Raw genomic sequence first — 25967 nt, 5'->3', positions numbered from 1 at the left:
TTTTCCCCCACGGCTACTTCGAAGTGCCGGCATGCATGTAGCTGTGGGTGCTTCGAATTGCCCGTGCTACTTCAAAGTGCCTTTACTCTCCAAAATTTTGAGGAGTAAAGGCACTTCGAAGTGGCGCAGGGGCTTTGAAGTGCCTACAGCTACGCGCATGCTGGAACTTGAATTTCCTCGCGGGAGAAGTAGTCTAATGAAGTGCTGCGTATTCATTGCAGCACTTCATTGGTAATCTCCCATTGCCCTGATTAATATACCCCCCTCAAAGTTGGGGGCAAGTGTAGACAAGCCCATGGAGTTCTTCTGTCACATTTCAGAAAGTCTGAGATCTATCCAATAAAGCATTTTTATAGGAGCTTTCACTTCAGAACTAAAGCTTAATGCAATTTGTTGACTTTCACCACTCTAAATTTGGAGAGAAGTCATATTTAAAAGGCATTTAATACTGTTAAGTTGCAAAGTAATAATTAGAATTGTATTTGGAGATTTGGAAACTTCCTTGGTACCTTTTGGGCTTTAACAGTCATGTTTGTTGATTACATCTCATTTTTAGTTCAGAAAAAGTAGAAGGAGAGTTGGTTGCTTTCTAGGGAATTTAAGCTTTTTCTTTCTTTCGCACATAACTTTGGCCATGTCTACACTGCAGGCTTCTGACAATAAAACTTCTGTCAACAGAGCACGTGTCCAGACTGCAGGTCTGTTGGCAGAGATCTGCCAGCCTGGAGTGTTCCGTCGGCATCCCTGTACACTTGTTCCACAGGGAAGAAGGGATGTCTTGGCAGAAGGGTTTTTTCCCCGACATTTGGCCTTGTGTGGATGGGCCAAATGTCAGAAAAGCTTCTCCCAATGGAACTGTTGGCAAAAAAAAATGCAAATGCAGTGCGCAGTTTGCATATCTTTTGCTGACAGTTCTTGGCACTTCAGACGTCGCCTTTGACATAATGAACTACAGTCATCCCTCATTAAACGAGTAGTTCACTTACAAGTACTTGCTAAAATGAGGGACACACATACCTACCTTTGTTTAATAGGCGAGTGAACTCCCCCCGCTAATATGAGCCTTATCCCCTGACCCTGCAGACCCAACCTGTCACAGCTTGAAACCCCACCAGGCCCATAGACCCAACCTGTCACAGTCTGAACCCCTCTGCTAGCTTCGCAGAGCAAGCCTGCCACAGCCCGAACCCCCTGCAGATTCAACCTGCCACAGTCTGAACGCCCCTGCAGACTCAACCTGTCACAGCCTGACCCCCACCCCGCCGGCCCTGCAACTCAACCAACTGCAACCTTACACCCCGCTGGTTCTGTGGTCCCAACCTGCTGCAATCTTAACACCCCTCCAGCCCCACAGACTCAGCCTGCCTCTGCTTTAACCCTTCCACCCACCCCACAGACCCAACCCAACTCCAGGTTTTAACCCTCCCTCCCTCTCATGGCCCCAAACTGCTCCCAGCCTTTAACCCTCTCCAACCCCCGCCTTCTTCCAAGCCCGAAGCTCCCTTAACTTTCAAAAGCAGCACCACATGCTGCCACTCCTTCACTGAATTATGGGCACTTGGAACAAATCAGAGACTTTTATATGTATTTTAGTGGGAATTTAGTTAGTGTCCCTCTTACAAGTTTTTGCCTACGAGCAGAAAGTTGGAAACCAGTTGTGCTCATATAATGAAGGATGAGTGTACATTAATGCCTGTGTGCTGTGCAAATTAGGCATATTAATCTTGAGTAGAGATGTTGAGCAATAAAGTAGTACATCTTGTATTCCTAGTTCAAAATATTAATGTATATTACTAAGCTTAAGCAAGTCAGTTTATACAAGACTAACTAGGTAAGCAGGTTAAACGAACAAAGTTTCTGCACTTCATGCTCTGTGATTTCAGCAGATGGAGAATAGTTCATCTTGTAATACAATTTGAGGTTTAAAGACCTAGAAATCCTTAATATCAAATTCCAAAATGCTTGAAGTTATTACTGGTTATATTAGTTTCCTCGGGTGACTCAAATGATACCTATACCGTAACACTAAACGTAGGTCTGTACTGCTGCAGTAGATTGACCTAAGAAACACAATGAGTCGACTAGAGATATTAATGTTTAACCAGTAAGTCTCACCCTAAACATAGACTTACTGGGTATGGTTATCTGGTGGGGGCTCCTTTGGGCAGGGGACACTGCAGCACAGGTGGAGCAGCCCTGATCTGCAGTGGCTTTGGTAGTGCCTTGGGCATGGGCTCTCCAGCCCAGATGGAGCAGCTTGATTTGCAGTGGCTCCAGCAGCACTGCAGGTGGGCTATCCAATCCAGCCAAAGCAGTGCTGGTCCATGGCCCTGGGAGCACTGCAGGTGTGTGCTTTCCAGCTGGAGCAGGCCTGGTCTGCAGCATATTTTTATATAGATATAAAATGGAGAGTTCTTTTTTGTATAACCCATAGGGCTACAAAGTTGTTTTCAAGTGAAAGCTGATATTCTCACATAACTGACTGCAGGAGATGGGGATTTGAGAACAACAAATGTCACGAGACTTAAAATCATGAGTTGGCAACATTGCTTCTGTGATTTTTTGCAAGAGTTAAATATCTGACAGTCTTAGAATGCATTGAAGTAGATCCAGAATAAAGAGATAAAGTGAATAACTTCTGGGTTACCAGACCAGAAAACATTTCTTCTACTTTGGAGAAAAAGGGAGGAGAAGAGGATGAGAGGGTATATAGAGATTGTGCTGAAATGTTTTTTGGCTATTTTCCATGAAAAGCCATGGTACTAAGAGGCCGCGTCTACACGTGCACGCTACTTCGAAGTAGCGGCGCCAACTTCGAAATAGCGCCCGTCACGGCTACATGTGTTGGGCGCTATTTCGAAGTTGAAATCAACATTAGGTGGCGAGATGTCGAAGTCGCTAACCCCATGAGGGGATGGGAATAGCGCCCTACTTCGAAGTTGAACGTCGAAGTAGGGCACGTGTAGACGATCTGCGTCCCACAACATCGAAATAGCAGGGTCCGCCATGGCGGCCATCAGCTGAGGGGTTGAGAGACGCTCTCTCTCCAGCCCCTGCGGGGCTCTATGGTCATCGTGTGCAGCAGCCCTTAGCCGAGGGCTTCTGGCTGCTGCTGCGGCAGCTGGGGATCCATGCTGCATGCACAGGGTCTTCAACCAGTTGTCGGCTCTGTGGATCTTGTATTGTTTAGTGCAAGTGTGTCTGGGAGGGGCCCTTTAAGGGAGCGGCTTGCTGTTGAGTCCGCCCTGTGACCCTGTCTGCAGCTGTTCCTGGCACCCTTATTTCGATGTGTGCTACTTTGGCGTGTAGACGTTCCCTCGCAGCGCCTATTTTGATGTGGTGCTGCCCAACGTCGACGTTGCCAGCCCTGGAGGACGTGTAGACGTTATTCATTGAAATAGCTTATTTCGATGTTGCTACATTGAAATAAGCTATTTCAATGTAGCGTGCACATGTAGACGTAGCCAAAGAGAGATGTAGAGAAAGTAAAGAAAAAAATGCTGGATTTCTTTTCCCTTTTGCACAATACAAACATCAAACTGTACGTATGTGCTATTGCTGTTTAACCAAACCTTGTAGCAAAACGTACAAACTCCCCTTCGCTCCTCCTCCAATAATGTGCATCAAGAAAGGTTTGAATGTGTGTCTGTTCATGCAAATTATGTGCCAATATCTGTCCACTCTTCAAACCCATTCACTTCAGTGAATTAATTTAACTTTAGGAACAGTCAGTTCTTTTTTAGAATGAAACTTCATAAAAAAGTATTAATAGATTAACGTAACTTAGTTGAAAACCATACGTTGGGAGTACAGTCATCCCTCGTTAGATGAGTACTTTACTTACAAGTACTCACTTAAACGAGGGACACATTTACTTACCTTAGTTCACTCTATGAATGAACTTGCCCCCGCTAATATGAGGATAATCCCCTCCCCGCAGCTTCAACCTGCCCTTGTTTGATCCCCTGCAGCCCCTACCCGTGGCAGCCTGATGCCCCACAACCCGTGGCAGCCTGGCAGCTCCCCCCGCCCCGCCCTGGCTGGCCACACAGCAGCTTGACTCCTGTTGCCAGCCCCTTCCCCGCCCCCCACCAGCCGGACCACACACCCAACCTTCAGCAGCCTGAACTCCCCACCCACTCCACAGACCCAACCGGCCACCAGGTTTTAACCCTCCCTCCCATTCATGCCCAAACTGCCCCCAGCCTTTAACCTTTTCCAACCTCCAAACCCAAGGTTCACTTACCTTTCAAAAGCAGCACCACTTGCTACCACTCCTTCTCTGAGCTCTAGGAACCAATCAGAGACTTTACGTGTGTTTTAATGAGAATTTAGTGCCCCTCTTATGAGTTTTTGCCTACGAGCACAAAGTTGGGAACCAATTGTAGAGCGAGGGATAAGTGTACAAATATTTCACGTTACAGTTTTACGTTTTATGTAATACTATTGTAAGCGATATTAGATCAAATTACATGTTAAACTGGTATAGGACATGCTCTGTATAGGGAATGAATGACTGAATACTGTATGGCCACTGTTAACTTCTGTATTTTTTATAATTATTGTTGGTTTAACTCTGCTACCTTATAGTTGCAATAACATTTGTTCTTATTGTTAATTCAATTAAGAGCTGGATGTGAGGGAAAACTAATAATTCAGGGTTAGAGCTACAGAAAACTTTATGGTTACATTACACCTATATTTAGTGAACTTGATTCATGAGAATTTGTGAAATATAGTAATGAGAAATATTTGAATTTAGGGAAGCAGAAGAACTGTTTATTTTTAGATTGCAGTATTAGAAATTGACAAGATCTGAAGGTAAATCTATACAGTTCTTATTAGGTTATGTTTACAGAGGAAGATGTGAAATTCTACCTCGCAGAACTGGCCCTTGCTTTGGATCATCTACACAGCTTGGGGATTGTATACAGGGATCTGAAGCCAGAAAAGTAAAGTAAAATGTATTTTATCCACTATTAATGTATTTTGTTTGTTTCTTTACATTTTTATTATGTATATCTATAATTCTATAAAAAATAGAGTAAAATATGTTTTTATAGTCTACACATATTGGGTTTAATAGTTAAATATATGCACCGATTGTCCAAATGTACAGATTTATTAAATTAAAGTTTTGGGAGATTGGTTGAGATCTGTCTTTAACTACTATGTTTAAACTGTTTTATATAAATATTCCTGTTATGTGTATTGGTGAATGTGAATTTTAATTTTCAGCATTTTGCTTGATGAAGCAGGACATATCAAGTTAACAGGTAGGTAAAATTTTATAGTATAGCTCTTAAATAGTTTAATAAAATATTATAGTCATGGCTGTTTCCTTATCAATCTGTGGTTTTGATTGCTTCTAAAGTATGTGGAGTTACATAATTTCTTGTATTATAGTCTTGGGATATCAGTACTTAATTTAGTAGTTATTAAAATGAATGATATAGGAGCAGATTATGCAATCTGATCTACATCTGCAGATTATTATTTCTATGCAGAATCCCATTTAAGTTACTGTAACTCCACGAGTGCCAACAAGAGTTAGAGGACAGGGCTGGGGCCATGGTATTTGTGTATTAATCCAATTTACCAACAAAACACTATAAATGTTAATTTCTGTGGGTAAAGCAGTTAAAGAAATTAATGTTTATAAAATAGACATGGAAAACTGCTTCATTTTTAAAATAAGAAATTCAGATGACATTTCATGAATAAAAAAGTCACTTGAGGTTGAAGTGACTTACATCAAGGTTGAATAGTAACACTGAGGTAGCGGTGTTTTGTCTGTATTCTAACAAAACAGAAGTCATGTAGCACTTTGAAGACTAACAAGGTTGATTATACAATGTCTCTATCTGAAGATCAACAGAGAATGCTATTGAGCAAGGCAGAGATTCAGCAATGCTGAAATGTCAGTATGCTGATTCAGTCTTAAGAAAGGAAAGATAAAGATTTTATTACAGACTACATGATTGCTAAAATGTTCTTCAGAAAAGTATAAAATGTGATTTCAGAAATTCTATTTTAAACATTTTAAAAATAAAGATGCAGAAAAACTGTCTTACAAAAACATGGTTCTGTTTTCTTTCAGAAGGTAAAGTTCATCAATAAGACTTACATAATTAAAAAATGTTGTGAACTCATTTATTCTTCTATTATCATGAGAAAATTATATTACCACTGTGATATCACAACGTCCACTGTATGCTGTGTTGTATAAATATTAACAGCCATTAGAACCACCTTGCAAGATTTAAAAGATTTATGATTTAAGTTCTCATCCATTTAGTGACGTACAGGGTAGTTTTGCCTGTCACCTTTTATTCTTTTTGACAGAACTTTTAGCCGAACAGGCTTTGCTTAGACCACAGAATTACTGGATATTCATTATTTAAAAGCAATACAGGATGTGTTTTTGCTTACTTGCTTTAGACTCTTAGGCAACATCAGGGATTTGAAACCCTATGCAGTATTTATTGATTTTTGGATACCATTCTCTTAGACTCCTTTAGTTTCTGAGCAGTTCTCTCTTGCTTTGTGCTTCTTTTACTTGAACTGTCAAAATTAAAAATTGAGGGATTTAACTTAGATTAACTGCTCCTTCCAGACTATATTCAAACCCCTTAGCCATTTGGAGCTTTCACAGTTCATGGACTAATGGAAAAATGGAGCCAGGAGGGTGGCAGGTGGTAAGAAATCAGGACTATAAGGGTATATTGTTTTGCTGGGCATATCAGTACTTAAATTTATTGTCAACTAGGGTGCAAAGGAAAAAAGCTCTTGTGATTGAAGCTTCCCCTCAGTGCCCCATAGCGTTTGGAAGCTGCTTGTAAAGCAACTTTCTGAGTTAACAAGCATTTCTATAGTTCCATTTTTTTTCTTACAATGGAAAAGAAAACACAAATGTACTTGAGATATAAAAAGTCTGACTTAAGCACGTTGGTGTTTTTCTAGAGTAGCAATGGAGAGAAGCAGGTGAATGAGCAGGTATCTTGGAAGCTAAGCAAGCTTGATATGACAGCTGTGACAGCTAGGTCTGTGACTCTAAAAGAAGCCAAATTCCAGATTCTGAAAGAAATATGTATGGAGCCAAAATATACTCTGCAAAGTGTTTAAATAAGCTTTTTATGCTGTTTTCATCAGCTGATCCCTTAAAGCTTCTATAGTGTTTTCTCCCTCAGGTAGATTCCTTGTGTTTGACATACAGTCCAACTTAAAGACACTCGAAAAGGAAATTCAATTAAACATCAGTGCACGTGAAAATGATTGTGCAGATGATTAGAATCAAGTGTAATGCAGACAGAAGTTGGAGTTTTTTCTAAAAGATTTTGTCAATATGCCTCTTGCTTGACATGAAGTCTACTGTAATCTGAGTCCTAGGTGTACTGGCCAGCATTCAAAGAGTTAATTGTGCAGGACTGACTACATCTGAAAATAGTACTGACTGTTTTCCATGTCTCACTGGATGGCTACGGTCTACACTTACAAAAAACTTCGAAATGGCCATGCTAATGGCCAAATCGAAGAATACTAATGAGGTGCTGAAATGAATATCCAGTGCCTCATTAACATGCTGCCAGCTGCGGCACTTTGAAAGTGCCGTGGTTCACTCACCCACAGCTTGTCCACATGGGGTCTTTTTTTAAAGGACCCCACAAACCAATTTTGAAAAGGACCCCCTGTGGATGAGCCGTGGGCGAGCGAATTGTGGCACTTTCAAAGTGCCGTGGCTGGCGGCATGCTAATGAGGCACTGAATATTCATTTCAGCACCTCATAGTATGCTTTGATTTGGCCATTAGCATGGCCATTCGGAAGTTTGTTTTTTTTTTGTAAGTGGAGACACGGCCATTAAGTCTTCAGCTTTGTTGCAGCCAAACGTGGTTTTATCTTTTGCCTGTGCACCAAAGGAATACTGGTCTTTATTTGCAATACCATCTTAATATAGGGGTCAAGAACATAATCCTAGAGCTACGCACCAATAATGGATGTATTTGCATATGTGTTGATGTACCTTGCCAGAGAGGTAGCTCTTCTACTCTTATGTAAATACATAAATTAAATACATAATTATTATAATTTAATAAATAAAAAGGAATTGAGAGTCTCGGTCCCTACGTACGTGGTTCATAGAAAATTATCAAATTCATTCTCAGGTGTGAAGCTGACTTCTATATAAACCAAATCAGCATAAAATAGGGCTAGTGTTTGTTGAAAGCTATGCACATTTTTCAAAACCAGGCAGCTTCTAGTGACACTGAATGTACAAACTCACTTAAAACATTTAGAAAATTTGTGCCCAAATATGTATGTGAAATTGTGCTAAATGCAAGTGCAAACATGCACAAAAATGTGCACATGCCCCAGTGCTTCTTGAAAAAACTGGTTCTGTACTCCAGTATCAGTATGTGGCAGAAATGCGGCAAGGAGAAACATTCCTTTCAAATTTTAATATGCTCTTGTGTGTCCAAATACTGAAAGAAACTAGAAATTTTTCCTCATAGGTATATACTGTCTGGTATACTGAAAGAATGGCTGCAGGATGGCTGGGAGTACCTGGCAGATAATGTGTACGGTACAGGCAAATCCATGTCTATATGAAAAATTTATCCAGGCCCTCTTCAGTTCTACTTCTAGCTATCCCATGGCTTGGACCTCACTGTCCACCAGCCTCCTAGGAGGGCTAAGGTTGAGTATGAGATGGGGTGGGGGATTAGCTCCTTGCCTTACCAATCACAGGAGTTCACAATCTCCCACCCCCCCTCCCCCGTTTTGTTCCTTTATCTGGCACCTCCTCTTAGTCCTTTTACCATGTCATTTCTCTTGCCACTGGATGCCTTCCGTATGGACTCTCTGTACTGGACATCCTCCATAACACTTACAAAATAAGTTGCAACATATAGCCTACCCCTCTGCTCTTTCCACCAGGGCAGATGCTTCCTGCTACCCATTGTAGGGAAAGGGGGAAAAACTCTCTCTACCAAAGCCAATCTCATGGTGCAGGAAAATTTCCTTCCCAGACCCACTTCTAGAAGGAGCAACTAATGCTCACAACAGGCCCTAATTTAACCTGATATTTACCTTCACTAGGTAAGGGAGTCTGGGTGCTGTCAACAGAGGCTTCCCCCCCCCCAGGACCTGCATTTATTGTGGTGCAGTCGTTTTCATGCTTTTATTATGTTGTCTTAAGGCACGTATTCTTTTAGCGTTTAAAAACACTCAAACTGTATTTCAGGCAAAACCAACCTAGGTTTCCTAAGGTATCTGGACACTTTTAACGCTTAGGTGGGCCCTGGTCTCTTCTGATAACCTGGCCAGTGCTGTTTGCCCTTTCTTAGCAAAAAACTTTCTCTTTTCAGGACTTTACAATTAGGCTAGCTAACATCAAGAATCAAGGATAAAATTAGTCATCATACAAACTAGGAAGAGTATCTTTTGTGGAGCTCATCATTTCTACCTCTGCTCTTTTTAAGCTATTTATTCATTTGTAATCTAGGCTGCAGAAGTTATATATCTTCTACCTCAAACATATTCTGAGGCATGGTCCACACTAGGAATTTACTGTGGTATAACTGCATCTCTCGGGTGTGAAATCCTCACCCTTGAGAGACTTTGCTATACTAGCCAATTACCAGGTGTAGGCCAACAGAAGAATTCTTCTGTCAGCCTGCCTACTGCCTCTGAGAGGTGAATTTTTTATGCTGATGGGGGACTCTTTCAGCATCAGGAGCGTCTACACTGGAGTGGTGTAGTAGTGCCATTGTAATGTTTTATGTATCGGTAAACTGTTCTTTACACAATCTGATTTCAGTAATTTAAAGCCGTGGCTACTCCAACAGTTACGTTGGCAAAACTCTTGCAGGGGCACAGCTGTATTGGACAGCTGTGCTGCTGGAACCTTGGAAATGTAGACATTGCCTCAGTAGTTGGTGTTTTCTATGGTGAAACATTCCTATTAATAAACAATTCTATAGAACATCTTATAAAGCAAGCAGCAGTGTCTCAGCGAATAAGAAAAATAAAACCCGAACCTTTCAGAATTTTAAGGTTCTAAATATGTAAAATTTTAAATACCTTATTGCAGATGCATCAAGCTGAGACTTTCAGTTCTTTCAGATGTTCCTGGCACTGTACTGTACGTTGTGTAATATACTATTAAACTTTCATTCTCCAGTGAGCTTTAGAATAACTATTCATTCATAAATAGTCTTTCATTGTTTGTTTGAATCAAAAATCTAAAAATATTGTATAGAATATTGTTTTTAAAGTTCTTTACTAGATATATCTTTATAATGCTGTTGTTCTAGACTTTGGACTCAGCAAAGAATCAGTAGATCAAGAAAAGAAGGCCTACTCTTTCTGTGGTACTGTAGAATACATGGCACCTGAAGTAGTAAACAGGCGAGGCCACAACCAGAGTGCTGATTGGTGGTCATTTGGTGTTCTTATGGTACTGTATGATTAATTGCATAATGATGTTTCCAGTCAAATGCTTTGCATGCCTCTACAGGGCAATGTTAAATTTATTTAGTATAAAGTTGCCCAAACGGAGTTAGAACTTCTTTATATTAATGGGAAAATTTAAGAGAAGATAGTTAGTTACTAAATCACTACTAAAGAAACAGTAGTTTTGAAATATGTTAAATCCTTGCTTGTTTAAACCTTCAGGGAAGGACATACCTTTAAGGACTATTAACATATATATGAGTTTGAACATTTTTATTCTGTCACTTTTTTTAGGAGGTTGTTATGCTTTGGTTTGAATGTTTCTTTGACATTTTGCTTATTAGTTAAAAAAACTGTTTTGGCAAAGCATTCGTTTAAAAAAGATTACAAATCTGTTGAATAAACAGCATGGAAAAGTGAAATACACCAGTAATAGTAATATTTGTGCCTGGGCTGACAGTAACATGTTAGACCCATTAGCATTTGTGCTGTGGAGGGGAAAATCAAGGCAAGCAAACTTTTGCCTTCTATTTTGTGGTATAGCAGAACACGGCTCTAGGCAGCATTCCATTTGATTCCTTAGGTAGCTATAGAATTATGATCCGTGACCCATCTTTGGTCTGTAAAATCCTCTAAGATGTACTATGTCATCTTTTTATCTCCACTATAGGTGACATTGTCATGTAGTTTGCCTTTGAAGACAAAATTGTTTAACTTTGGATCTTTTTAAGATTCAAATTAATATGTAATTGCTAATCACCCTGGAGACGTCTTAAGACTTAGTGTATGTAGTACAAGTGGAATACCACGTTAATTAAAATGTAAGAGTACTTTTTTAAAAATTAACAACTTAATTTTGATTAAGTCTTTGTTCTTTTCAGTTTGAAATGCTTACTGGTACTCTACCATTTCAAGGTAAAGATCGAAATGAAACTATGAATATGATACTAAAGTAAGTATTTTTCTTTCAATAGAATATTTTTTTGGAAAGTAGCACTGTGGAGACAGGTTGTGTATTGTAACTTTCCAGATGTGAAATTATGCACTGTCAAACATGGAAATAAGAGTTTGATCATAAATAATGCAGATACTGGAGAGTACCCCCATGGCTTAAAAATGTTCGCACAAACTTGTGCATGTGTGAAGTTAGTATTAAAAATAGGGGCAGTAAAGTACACCAAGAGTTAATTATTCACTGAGCACCTTGCTATATGCTGGTTTTCTTAAGATGCAATATAGCTTATTTAAAAACATTTTGTGTAGTGTATAGGCTGTACTCCCTGAAGGGGGGAGGGGGGGTAGGTGGGGCTGTATGTGTGTACACACTTCCTTCCATGTAAAATAGGTTAAACTGTGTTGTAACAACTGTAAGACTGTGCTATATAGAAAAGGGGTTTTAGTCCTGGCTGCATGGTAGGAGGCTAATAAGTAGCAATGTTAATGCAGACTGATTAGCTCACCAGCTACTTTCTTCAGCTTTTGTAACATAATGAATGTACAAGTGTAGTATAATGTTACATTTCTGCTAAAAAAAATTTAGGCTGAAATAGATGCCTTGATTATTAAGAAGATGGTTCAAATCTCTTAAGTTGTTTAAATTTAGTAATTGTGCTCACAAAAAAATCTTAAATTGACTCCTTTGGCTTTATCTAAAGAGTTTAATGATCTAATTCTTGAGGCTTTTTCTGAATAATGATTGACGTATATGTATATTTCAGTGTTGGGAGGGGAAATAAATAAGTGACTTATGGGGTTGTGTGTATGTATTCCAGTGTGGGTTATTTCCAAGTGCCTTCAAAAGTTGTTCCTGATAGGAAAGGATGAGTGATTCCTGTTTGTTATATGCTAGTATGTTTGGGAGATTTATTTTTAAGTGCTTTATGCATATTTAGTTTGAAGCAGCCTATATGTTAAAAAGCATTACAACACATATACATGCTTTTCTACAAGTTTCTTGAATTACTAGCTGTTTTAATACTTTTTTCAATTTGAAATCTCATTCACACAATGTCATTGCCTTTTGTGTGACACTCATTGACAGACCTGATGGTAGCTTCTTACCTTCAGTTCACTAAATCTATTTAGAGCAGGGATTCCGAACCTATGGGTCGGGACCCAAACATGGGTCACAATTAGATATGGTAAGGGTCACTGACTGGGCGGCTGCCAGCCGCATGTGTCTCTTAAAGAAGATATTTGTGGCTCTGCTGCTGCTCACTCCTCCAGCTCCCAGTCCCTGCCCTGCCTTGCTGAGCTGAAATGAAAGTCAATTTAATTGGTTTAATAGCCAGCAGGAGGGATTTGGCTGTTAAACAAAATAAATTGAATCCCATTTCTGTGCGGCAGGAGGGAGCCACCCACTGTGCAGGTGGGGGAAGGGAATAGGAGGGCTGGAGGGGAGCTACACAGAGGAGGCAGTTGCAGCCCAGTGAAGGAGCAAAAGGGGGCAGCAGCAAGTGGAACTTGTAGGAGGTAGGTCGAGTGGCAGCTGAGAGGGGTTTAAGCCCATGAACGGGAGGGTGGAGGGGGACCGAGAGCCAGCCAGGGCCCCATGCCCCAGCCACGGGGCTGCGGGGTCCCCCATGCACCTCTGGCTGGGGATCCTGTGGCTGCACTACCAGCCAGGGCTCTAAGCTGCAGCCAGCTCCCAGTTGCAGGGCTGTGGGGTCTCCCCTACACCCCAGCTGGGTATCTTGTGGCTGGCACTGTCGGCAAGGACTTCACACCCCAGCTGCAGGGCTGCCAGGGTCCCTGCTTTCTGCCCTGGTTTTTGAGACTCTTATGTGGGACAGGCAGCCCTGGCTGAGGATCCTGCTGGTGGGGCTGCCTTTCCAGCATAAGTTTTCCAAAAATCTGCAATCCTAGCTGAGAGGGGTTTAAGCCGGGGATGGGGGCAGAGTGGTTTGGGGCTGAGAGGTCTTTAAGCCAGGGAGTGGGGGGCGGCAGTGGTACATTTTCCCAGGGAAGGACCTCCTGCCCCACCTCACCTAGTTTTGAATTTTCTTGGGTCACAAAGTCTTCCTGAATTGTCAGTATGGGTCCCTGTCTCAAAAAGGTTGGGAACCGCTCATCTTGAGCATTTTTAGCAAATTACACATTTTGAAGTCATAATTTCCCCATTCTCTTTCTCCAGGGCAAAGCTTGGAATGCCACAATTTCTTAGCCCTGAAGCCCAAAGCCTTCTAAGGATGTTGTTTAAAAGGAACCCATCAAATAGATTAGGTAAAGTGATCTTGTTTTGGTTGGGTCTTTTTGACTTGGATCTTGAAGTAAAACCATCCGGAATGTAATATGTGGATTATTTAATACTTAAGTGAAGTTTTATTGAACAGTGCTATCAGTTCTTGATTATTCAGCAGACTCCATTTTTTCACAAGTTTTCACTGGTTTGGGTTTGGCTTACTTGAGCAAATGCAAGAGCGGAGGGTACTTTTTTTGACCATTCATTCATCTAGATTCTGCATACAGCAATCTACAATCTCCATTTAAGCAGCTGCCAATAAAGCTGTCATGCTGTCTATAAAGGGAGCTTTGCAGTGTCTGAATTTGCTCTTTTGCCAACTGCTTGGACACACCAAATTAGATTTTCAGGGATTAAAACCAGTTGATCTTCCTCTGAGTCACCCAAAGATATCCTGTACACTGAATCTGTATTCTAATTGATTTCAAAAGGATGTGCATCATAGCCTTAGTGTTTTACCAAGCTGTGTTTATCACATTAGGTTGGCTTCCCTCTGTGGTGTAGCCCATACTGCAAGTCTGACAACATCAGCAGGCTATCATTCAGAAAAAAGTAGCCTTTCTCTTCCCCCTCACAGTATGCCTATCTGTGGCTTAATAAAGCATCTCCATTTTACTGTTTTTTCCTGGCAGCCCTCCCCATACAGGTGCATGGACAGGGGTTTATCAGACCACTGACTACAACCATGGACTATGATGCACAAAAAATCAGGAAGCAGACTGAGAAAATGTATCTATTGAATCCAATTACTTGTTTGGAGTTTGTTTAATGACTTAGAAAGCAGTACTCTTGCTTCTTTGTAAGCTACAAGATGTAAAGATGCCCTGTGAGGAGGGCTTCTTTATATATCCAAAAGGAGAAAGCAAGAAACATTCACTTGTTTTTTGGTGGTGGTTTTTTTTCCTTTTTCCAACTTTCCTTTAAATGTGGTTGTTTTCCTCATCTTTTGTGAATCCTGCTAGCTATACGCTGATCTGTTCTGAGTCACATAAACCATAAAGCTTAAGCAGTGTTATGAATAAGTAACTCCATGCAGTTTTCCAAGAAACCAAGTGACTAACTTAATACAATCTTGTTTAGAGACTTTTACACTGAAGCTGGTTTTAATTTAATCACTTTTGTTCCCTGTAATTACAGGAGCTGGTTCAGATGGGGTTGAAGAAATCAAGAGACATCCTTTCTTTTCAACAGTTGATTGGAATGTAAGTACAAAACAGTAATTTAATTGCAAAGCCATTTTTAGTTTTATTACAATATTTTGCAACCTCTTTAAATTGCCAGATAATTAAATAGGCTATGCTAGACAAATGAGACTTCTGACTATTTTATTCTAAGACCTTCTCCTCATTGCTGTACACTATTGAGAATCTCGCTAAAATTATAAAACTTGCATAAACATTTTAATAGTGATTAGAATTGCAACATTCTAAATCTTAAAATACCACATAAAACTCCTTCAGAATGACTGAGTATAGAGATACAAAAGCTTGTATGCTTTGTGTGTACCAGCATAGAGCCCTGTAGATGCCCACGTGCAAAAGATGGGATTCTTTTGAATAGCGATATTTGTCAGGGCTGTTCATGCATTCTGTGCTTCCTTGTTTTCTTGTGTGAAGCCATGAAAGGCAGCGTGCCCATTGTTCTCCCTCAGGTCCCTATTACCATCTGTGGCAGCAAGAGCTGAAGCCAGTGATAGTCCAACTCCATCACATCCACTGCCTGTCAAATTCATCCTTCTTCCAACTGGTTCAGCAAAGGGAATTGATCTTCAGCCTTTTATCTTCTTTATTAAAAATTTGGAAATTGCAGTAAAAGAAGACATTTCCCCGCCACACACAGTAGGGTGAGGTGCTTCCTACCAGTAGGGGATCTAGATAGTCATGGTTCAATGTCTGTCTTACAACTTCATCCCTTCGCTGACAGACTTAAACATTGCCTGTTCTGCCTAGAGGAGAGCTGTGTCTTAGACTGTGCTGTGCAGTATGTGGATTGCTTTCCCACCAGTCCAAAGACACACAGCTTGAGTTACATTTTCTTGCGGAATTCATACCAATCTTCTCAGACCTAGAAGAAACCATTACCATCAAGAAGGAGCTTCAAGTCTGCATTGCCCAGCTCTCCATCAAGTAGAAGGAAGTCTTTTTCCTGGGATCAGGCAGACATAAAAAGGACGGAAAAGGACATGGTGGAAATTTCAGCTAATAAATTCAGCATTGTTACTTCCGTGATACTTTTCCTGACACATGCCATGCTGACAGAAAAGAAGAAGCTGAGGCATAAATGCATCTCCAGACAACACTTGGGGCAGTCCCACAAGGACATAAACTATCACTTCTCCAAAGATGAAGTCTTTGTCCTCTTCCTTGGTGGGAACAGCATAAGGTGCAGGAAGCCCAATACTTGTTTTAATGCTCACAACCAAACCAGGTTTACCCTTGCAGAAGGCTTATGTCCTTTGCTCCTGAATGTTGACTAATAACTTCCCTGAACTTACTACAAACATATATGGCCATGTTATTTTGTTTAGGAGCCATTGAAGGGCAATTACAGGAATACAGGGGATGAGATGTCTGCCCCTGATATTTTCTTATCCTGAAGAAGAAAAGGAGTCTTTGTGATGTTCTACAGTTGAGGAGATTGAACCTTATATTCAGGATGCTGACTCGTGCCCCTGTCATTTCATCCATCCAGTTTGTGGCTCTTGGTTTGCAGGATTCATACTTCCTCAAAGCCGTCTGTCTGGCCCATAAGAAATAACTGAGTGGACCCATATCACTGTCAATATTAAGTGTTGGATCTAGTTGAGCATCCCCTCTTGGTCACTTATGCTATGAGGGGCCACCTTAACTGCATCACAGGTGCTTTCCACCTCTAAAGTTTGAACTATCCAGATATAATTGGTGTGTAGATCTTTATGTTTAGAATGCTCTCTTGAGTTGAGATCTCCTGGTTCACTTGACTCACCCCTGGAACCAGCCCTCTCCTGTAGCTTAAACATTCTCCCAGAACTCCAGGCACATGAGTGTTTTGCGTGTGTGAATTAACTGTTAAGGGGAACATGAGAAGTGTAATACAATATAAAGTGTCAGACAGGCCTTGCACAGAATTCTAAACCACTGCTCCTGTGTATAGATCTGGAGTGAAAACTAATCACAGAGTACCTGAATGGAGCTTACAGACCTCTGGTGTTCTGTAGAAGACAGTCTGAGAACCTCTGATATACACAAAAATAATAAACACATTTCCATTACTCAGTTTCCTTGTCATTCCTGCATGTGCAAGCAGGAGGAGCTGTTTATAGCTTTTTCTGCTGGCAGTTATCTGACTTTGGACACAATGCTACCAGCATCCGATAACCCTGATAGCTCTTCACTTTCCAGGACTCTGCAATGACTCACAGCCTTCTTTTTGCAATGGAATCCAGGCTTCTTTTTTCACCTTTCCAGTGAGTTTTGAGCTGTGGTCGAAATTCAGGAGAGAGAGCCAGTCATTCTCATAGTTTCCGGTGAGTTGAGGCAATTTAGGTTGGTAAACATGCTTCAGATTTCTGTTTACTCTCTGATCTAGGATGTGATCTCACAGCACCTCATATACTCTATCGACCCAAAGTTTGTTAGCTTGATGATCAGGATGTTGACTGTCGGTATGATGGACAGGGATTGTTCTAAACAAATTCAGGAGATCGTGATATAGAGCAGGAGGATTCCTGATGTTTGGAGCTAATGCAGGTTTTGGTACTGCAGATCTTTGATTATTTGTTGCAATTAGAATACTCTGGCCCTTCATTCAGCTCCATGAAGATCCTTCTCAGAGCAATCTCTGCTTGCCATCCACCTTTACAATCAGGCTTGGACTTGTCCCTTGCTATGGTATCAGAGTGCCTCATGGACTATTACAACTTACCCATTAGTAAGTGAACCTGCTTCTGCTTGACATCTCAGTATTGTCCATTCTTGGAGCTTTCCTTTGAGCTTCTTTCAGAATGCTACTTGTTTCTTCTCACTCTGGAGGTTGTCTTACTGGTATCACTTAGAGCAGGAGAAGTGAGTGAGTGAGCTTCAAGCACTGTTATGAGTTCTTTCCTACGTGATACTCCATATAGACAATGTGGTATTGAAACCTCAACGTACATTATCTCCCAAGCTGGTTTCGCAGTTCCCCCTGAATCAACCAACATGCCTGTGTTTTCCTCCAGAAGACCCACACCACATTGTGAGAGAAGCTGCACATAACAGTTATTTCCAGAGCTTTGCCTCTCTCTTCTGAGAAAAATAAATTGTTCAGGTTGTCTCTGTCTGTTCTTGGGTGAACTTGGCTACCGAAGGTCAGGCCATCTTAACACAAAGATAATGCTTCGCTGTGTTACCAGTGGTTGGTGCAACTCTTGGCAAACATCAAGCCTCGCTCTATTTGCTTATCCTCTGCCTGCTTCAGAAATGTGCCAATGTCTAAAGGTTTCCAAGATGGCAACGTGAAGTAACCTGTGGATTCTGGCAAGCAGCTTGGACTTAGCTACCAGAGCAGATGCCAGGTTTGGAAGAGTAGTGCTACAAGGTATGTTTGCACTGACAGAAGGGATTTTTCTGTTGATGTAGGAACACAATCTCCACCAGTGCAATTAGCTAAGTCAACAGAAGCCTCGTCCATTGGTGTAGTTGCCTTTACGTCGATCAGATGTAGTTTTTCACCTGCCACTTTGGATTGCTGTGGTGATATAACTTCCTAGTGTAGACTGAGTCACTGGTGCTGCTGGAACTCCTCATTCTCGCCGTCGTGGGGTAGGGGGAGATGCTTCATGGCAGTCACCTACAGGGCATCCACACTGACACATAGCTAAGAACAAACTGTTCCTTTATGTAGCTGGTTCTTTGAGATGCTTTCAGTGCATGTTCTACAACCCACTTTTTATCCCTGCTGTAGGCATCCTCAGATAATGCTGATTTTTAGATTGCAAGAATTATGAGAAAGTTGCAGATGTATTGCTCTTTATGCCCACACAGAGTGAGCTGTGGGGTGCCACTAAGATCCTGTATGACCCAGGTGGATACAGCTATTCAAAAGACTCGTGTCTGCCTAAAGTGAACTCAACACTGATAACATGTCTAAGAACCCAATTAGAAGTAACTGTTCTTTAGTGGAGCTTTGTGAAAATGTAATTTAAAAATCCTTTTTTGTTAGTATACATATTAGAAGGAGAATGTATGGAGGAAATGAGTGTTATTCAGAGCATTTATACTTCCAGACCCCTCTGCCTTCTGTGCCCCCTTGTGGCTAGTTGTCCTTATGCTGTGGTTACTATCCCATTTGCCCTCTTAGGCCAGTAAAAACTCCCCAACATGCTCTCTTGCCTCAGTAGTGTCCCTTTTGGGGGGTCAGGTTAGTCTAACCAAGTCAATTCTCGTGGATAAGTGGGACGTGGTATACGATAACTTTAGGAAAGCTTTTAGTACTGTCTCATGATCTCATGAACAAACTACAGAAATGCAACTCTAAGATGGCTATAAAACTTTCTGGCAAACCATTGCCAGGGTTGTTATGGTTCCCAGGCTTGCTGGACAGGCATAACATGTGGGGGCCCCACAGGAATAAGTCCTGGTCCAGTTCTGTTCAATAATTTCATCAGTAATTTAGGTAATGGCAAAGAGAATACACTTACAAAATTTGTGAATGATACCAAGCTGGGAGGGTTGGCAAGTGCTTTGGAGGACAGGATTAAAACTCAAAATTTTCTAGGCAAACTGGAAAAATAGTCTGAAATAAATAGGGTGATATTCAGTTAAGACGAATGCAAATTGTTCCATTTAGGCAGGGGAGGAAAGCCCCCAGGTAAGTGGAGAACATGGAAACCTGGGAGATGGGTCGGAAGTAGGAGGGAGCATGGGCAACAATGTCAGAGTAAAAAGAGGGCCAGGAAAAAACTGGGGGGGAAGTTCAAATCAATATCTAAGATGCCTATATACCAATGCAAGAAGTATGGGTAATAAGCAGGAAGAACTGGAAGTGCTAATAAATAAATACAACTATGATATCATTGGCATCACAGAAACTTGGTGGGATAATACACATGATTGGAATGTTGGTATTGAAGGCTACAGCCTGGTTAGGAGAGAGAGACGGAAAAAAGGGGGGAGGTGTTGCCTTATATATAAAAATGTACACACTTGGATTGAGGTGGAGATGGACATAGGAGATGGACATGTTGAGAGTCTGTGGGTTAGTTTAAGAGGGGTAAAAAACAAGGGTGATGTCCTGTTAGGAGTCTACTACAGGCTACCTAACCAGGTGGAAGAGGTGGATGATGCTTTTTTTAAACAACTAACAAAATCATCCAGAGCCCAGGATTTGGTGGTGATGGGGGACTTTAACTATCCAGATATATGTTGGGACACTAATACAGCAGGGCACAGACTATCCAATAAGTTCTTAGACTGCATTGGAGACAATTTTTTATTGCAAAAAGTTGAAAAAGCCACCAGGGGAGAAACTGTTCTGGATTTGATTTTAACAAATAAGGAGGACTTGGTTGAGAATTTGAATGTGGGAGGCTGCTTGGGTGAAAGTGATCATGAAATCAAAGAATGCACAATTCTAAGGACTGGTAGGAGGGAAAATAGCAAAATAGAGATGATGGATTTCTGGAAGGCAGATTTTGGTAAACTCAGAGAGCTGGTAGGTAAGATCCCATGGGAGGAAAAACTGAGGGGAAAAACAACTGAGCAGAGTTGGCAGTTTTTCAAAGAGACATTATTAAGGGCCCAAAAACAAGCTATTCCCCTATGTAGGAAAGATAGTAAATATGGGCAAAGACCTCCTTGGCTTAACAAGGAGATCCTGCATGATCTCAAACTAAAAAAAGAATCTTATAAAAATGGAAACTAGGACAAATAACAAAGAGTGAACATAGGCCAGTAACACAGGAATGCAGGAGTAAAATTAGAAAGGCTAAGGCACAAAATGAGCTCCAACTAGCTACAGGCATAAAGGGTAGCAAGAAGGCCTTTTACAAATATATTAGAAACAAGAGGAAGACAAAGGACAGGGTAGGGCCATTGCTCAGTGAGGAGGGAGAAACAGTAATGGGGAACTTGGAAATGGCAGAGATGCTTAATGACTTCTTTGTTTCGGTCTTCACAGAGAAGTCTGAAGGAATGCCTGACATAGTGAATGCTGGTGGAAAAGGGGTAGAGTTAGTTTTTGAAATAAAAAAAGAACAAGTTAAAAACCATTTGGAAAAATTAGATGTCTGCAAGTCACCAGGGCCTGATGAAATGCATCCTAGAATCCTCAAGGAGCTGATAGAAGAGGTAGCTGAGCCTTTAGCTCTCATTTTTGAAAAGTCATGGGAGACAGGAGAGATTCCAGAAGACTGGAAGAGGGCAAATATAGTGCCCATCTACAAAAAGGGGAATAACAACAACCCAGGAAATTACAGGCCAGTCAGCTTAACTTCTGTGCCAGGAAAGGTAATGGAGCAGGTAGTTAAGGAAGTCATCTGCAAGCACTTGGAAGGTAGTAAAGTGATAGGGAACAGCCAGCATGGTTTTGTAAAAAACAAATCATGTCAAACGAACCTGATAGCTTTTTTTGACACGATAACGAGACTCGTAGATAAGGGAGAAGCAGTGTATGTGGTATACCTAGACTTTAGTAAAGCATTTGATACGGTCTCGCGTAATATTCTTATCGACAAACTAGGCAAGTCCAACTTAAATGGGGCTGCAATAAGGTGGGTGCATAACTGGCTGGCTAATCGTACCCAGAGAGTAGTTGTTAATGGTGCTCAATCCTGCTGGAAAAGCATAACAAGTGGGGTTCCGCAGGGGTCTGTTTTGGGACCAGTTCTGTTCAATATCTTCATTAATGATTTGGATATTGGCATAGAAAGTACGCTTATTAAGTTTGCAGATGATACCAAGCTGGGAGGGGTTGCAACTACCTTGGAGGATAGGGTCAAAATTCAAAAGGATCTAGATAAATTGGAGAAATGGTCTGAAGTAAACAGGATGAAGTTTAATAAAGATAAATATAAGGTGCTGCACTTAGGAAGGAATAATCTGTTTCACACATACAGAACGGGAAAAGACTGTCTAGGAAGGAGTACAGCAGAAAGGGATCTAGGGGTTCTAGTAGATCACAAGTTAAATATGAGTCAACAGTGTGATGCTGTTGCACAAAAAGCAAACATGATTTTGGGATGCATTAGCAGGTGTGTTGTGAGCAAGACACGATAAATCATTCTACCACTCTGCTCTGCGCAGGTTAGGCCTCAGCTGGAATATTGTGTCCAGTTCTGGGCACCCCAATTCAAGAAGGATGTGGAGAAATTAGAGAAGGTCCAGAGAAGAGCAACTAGAATGATAAAAGGTCTGGAGAACATGACTTATGAAGAAAGGCTGAAAGAACTGGGCTTGTTTAGCTTGGAAAAAAGAAGATTGAGGGGGGACATGATAGCGGTTTTCAGATATCTTAAAGGGTGTCATAAGGAGGAGGGAGAAAACTTGTTCTTCTTGGCCTCTGAGGAGAGAACAAGAGGCAATGGACTTAAGCTGCAGCAAGGAAAGTTTAGGTTGGACATTAGGAAAAAGTTCCTAACTGTCAGGGTGGTCAAGTACTGGAATAAGTTGCCAAGGGAGGTTGTGGAATCTCCCTCGCTGGAGATATTTAAGAACAGATTAGATAGATGTCTATCAGGGATGGTGTAGATAGTGGTCGGTCCTGCCGTCGGGGCAGGGGACTGGACTCGATGGCCTCTCGAGGCCCCTTCCAGTCCTAGTGTTCTATGATTCTATGAATTGCACACATACAAAATGGGAAATGACTTCCTAGGTAGGAGTACTGTGGAAAGGGATCTAGGGCACATAACTGACAACAAGCTAAATGAGTCGTCAATGTAACACTGCAGCCAAAAAAGGGCAGCCTATCTCTAAGGGAAAAAACTCCTCATTCTGGGATGTTTTACCAGGAATGTCATAAGCAAGTCATGAAAACTAATTCTTCTGCTCTATGCTTCACTGATTAGGCCTCAGCTGAAGCATCGTGTCATGTTCTGAGCACCACATTTCAGGAAAGATGTGGACAATTGAAGAGTGTCCACAGAAGAGCAATACAAGTGATAAAAGGTCTAGGGCACGTGACCTATGAGGCAAGATTGAACAAAAATGGTGTGTTTAGTCTGGAAGAAAATAGATTGAAGGGTGACGTAACTATTTGCAAGTACATAGGAAGTTGTTACAAAGAGGAAGGAGAAAATTGTTAACATCTGATAGGATAAGAAGTAATGGGACTTAAATTGTAGCAAGGGAATTTTTAAGCTGAATATGAGGAAAAACTTCCTCTCCTGGTGGTTAAACACTGAAATACATTGCCTAGGGAGGTCACGGAACTTTCTGATTGTAAATTTTTAAGGGTAGGTTAGACAAACATCTGTCAGGGAAAGTCTATATAATCCCTACCACGCGTGCAAGGGACTTGATGACCTTTTGAGGTTACTTTCAGTCCTGTGATTCTGTAACCAAAAGTCCCAAAAGTTTGGCCATTTATCATTGCCGTTCCTAGAATCCTTAAAACTCCACATCATCTATTTAATCAACTGTGCACATACTGTAATCAGGCATCTTCTACCATACCTAGGGTGGTCTTTGGTCTTCTCCTTCCCTTCTGCCATGACAGCCCCCTGAGCTGGAGCATAACACAATCTTCCTGCCAGGCCTCCCTTCCCCACCTCTGTGCTGGGAGATCATCCTCACCAGGACAGCATCCCTTGGACCCTCTGTTCTGTAATCGTCCTGCCTTAGACTAGGCAGCAGGTAGGCCCCTCCAAACTGTTTCCCTGGCACTCAGTTCTCTGATTCCCTCTTTGCAGCAGGGATATGTCAGAGTAAGCCCCTCTGCTGCTCCACTGCCGAAGTCTTCTGTGGTTTTCAGCTCTAGCTGGCTGGCTTGGAAGTCAGCAACTCTGCGCTATCTCATTTCTTCAGCCTTTCTCCAGGAACCTCTTAGTTTTCCTCATGGACATCCTTCCTTTCTGATTCTTCTGTACCCCAGATTTTGTGCTGCTGTCATAACTGGCCAAACTGGGAGTTCCTTCTGTGATATAAGGGAGCAGGGCATGCTGCGTTTAAAGGAGCTAGCCACCCTCAACTTCTGCCTGGTGCTTGTTTATATCTTACTCTGCTCTTGCCTAATCATATTTTAATCTCACATGTCAGTCTCATCCTTTGACCTTAGTTGCCTCTCCAGCTGTCATTCTGTTTCCTTTTCCCTTTTATCTCCAAGCTCATTGAATGTATTGTTTGCAGTTGGTGTGTTGCATGCCTGTCCAATTACGTGAGGCCCTTTCCAAAGTTGCCAAAGTCTCTAATGAACTTTTCCTTGCCTGAACTCAGAACTTGTATTCCATCCTCATCCTCATTGACTTGTTAGTCATGTTCTGCCCTTGGGTCCTTATCTCTGGTATCTGGGTAATCTCATTAGCACAAATTAAACTATGCTTTCCATATTGCTGCCTTTGAGATCTACTTCCTTGCTACAAACATTTCTCAGTCTGTCCAAACTAAAATGTCTATCTTCCTGACATATTCTTGTGGATATCTATCTTTCAGACTAGGCTCAACGTGACTAAAATAAAGCTTCTAATTTCTGCTACCAAAACCCTCTGTTATCTTATTTGTTGATTACAGCACACAATGCCACTGTTCTGCCTGTCTCTGACCCGTAACGCTAGTGCTCTGTTCAATTTAGACTTCTCCAGGTCCTCATATCCAGGCTTTGTCTAACTCTTGACTTATTCTTTTTGCCCAACATCTCTAAAATACAGTATGGAGTTTTGTCCCCCACCCTCCCAAAAGATCTTGTCTGGTTCAAGCAACCGATGCAAGGAAGTCCTTCTGGTCTGTTGTACAGGAGGTCAGGCTAGAAGATCACAATGGTCCCTTCTGGGCTAATTTAGTTTTTTTCCAATCCATCCACAAATCTGAACTCTCAGCTCACATCTCAGGTACTGCAATATCATTTTCACTGGCCTTCACAAGTGCAATCTTGCCCTACTCATCTTTGCTGCTGCAAAGACCATTTTCCTAGTCTGATAGCTTGATCCTGTCACCCCATACCTCTCACTTTTTTTGCATTCATCTATTGGTGGTGTCATTTTCTCAGGCCCTTCACAGCTGCCTTAACTCTATTTGCCTGTATCCAGATGACAACTTCCATCTCCAGTCAGCTCATGAGGCCCCATTGCCCAAAGGAGCTAGAGTTTTTCAGTCTATCTGCTTTGTGCTTTCTCCCATACTTCCCTTCATGCTTCGGAGGAGCATCCTTGAAGCTTCCTTCATAACCCTCCTTAAAACTCTCCTATGCTGTGATGCCTAACAAAAAATCTTACCAGCTAGGCAGCTGGCATGCAAAGGCCACTGTTTGTCATGTTAACCTGTATTGTCTCATTTCCCTGTATTACCTGTCTGTCTGGCAAGTGCTATGGGAATATAAATATTAAATAGAAAAAAAAATCCTGTTTTATGTACTTGGTAGTAGGATAATACATTGATACAGTAGCAAGAGAATTTCTATATATAAGGAACTGACATAGCTGAAGAAGCAGAGTCTGGAAAGAGTTTTCGTCCTGTGGTCTGCAGACTGATTTCTGAGGGGGTCCACATTAAGAATTTTCAGACTAGCTTCTTTATGCTTTCTCCCATTCAGAATTTTTCTAGGGTCCACAAATGAAAAAGGGTTAGAAACCACTGAGAACTGCCCTTTTACCTTACCTGAAAGTTTTGTATTTGCCTTTTGTACCGTGTGCACTTTGTGTAGTTGATAGCACGTAGTAGATTACCAAGCCAGAACTGATTATGATCACTTTCACTTCCTGTCCCATGTACTGTGCTGGGTGAGCTCATGCATGTTCTCCCCATCTCCTGTGATGATAGACCTGGGGTGACTTCTCTTCAGGGGATCTTCCCACACACAAGGATGAGAAACAGTGAGTCTGGTGATGGTCAGGGAGTGTCACCTAGCCAGGGTAGAGATAGCCCCTACAATCCACTCCACCTTTCACAGGCCTTGACGCACAAGGATGAAAGCAGATCTGTTGAATAAGCCTTCTTTTTCTCATCCCAAACTCCGAGTAGGCCTGGGAAGCAAGGGTCCCTCCAGGCTGTGCTGCCAGGCAGCTGCCTGATAAGCCCCAAGCAGTGGCTCAGGGCTGCTGCGCATGGAGGACTTCTCTCCCCCAGCTGTGGCAGGGAGCTGCTGCTTCTGAGGGGTTCATGCTCCTC

At 41.6% G+C, this 25967-nt stretch overlaps 1 protein-coding gene across 3 annotated transcripts in view; it reads left to right on the top strand.

Annotated features, from left to right (window-relative positions):
- RPS6KA6 (ribosomal protein S6 kinase A6) overlaps nt 1–25967 on the top strand; it is a 173843-nt gene that overhangs the window by 44232 nt on the left and 103644 nt on the right. For all 3 annotated transcript variants that reach the window (XM_075008154.1, XM_075008153.1, XM_075008155.1), the window contains 6 exons: nt 4846–4952; nt 5239–5276; nt 10316–10458; nt 11336–11406; nt 13588–13676; nt 14833–14897. In XM_075008154.1, the coding sequence (XP_074864255.1) occupies nt 4846–4952; nt 5239–5276; nt 10316–10458; nt 11336–11406; nt 13588–13676; nt 14833–14897 (513 nt within the window). The remainder of the gene's footprint in view (nt 1–4845; nt 4953–5238; nt 5277–10315; nt 10459–11335; nt 11407–13587; nt 13677–14832; nt 14898–25967) is intronic.

This window comes from Carettochelys insculpta, chromosome 13, assembly GCF_033958435.1.
Source record: "Carettochelys insculpta isolate YL-2023 chromosome 13, ASM3395843v1, whole genome shotgun sequence".
NCBI lineage: Eukaryota > Metazoa > Chordata > Testudines > Carettochelyidae > Carettochelys > Carettochelys insculpta.
The sequence above is the reverse complement of the archived record's forward strand: the minus strand, read 5'-3'. Positions and strand labels throughout refer to the sequence as shown.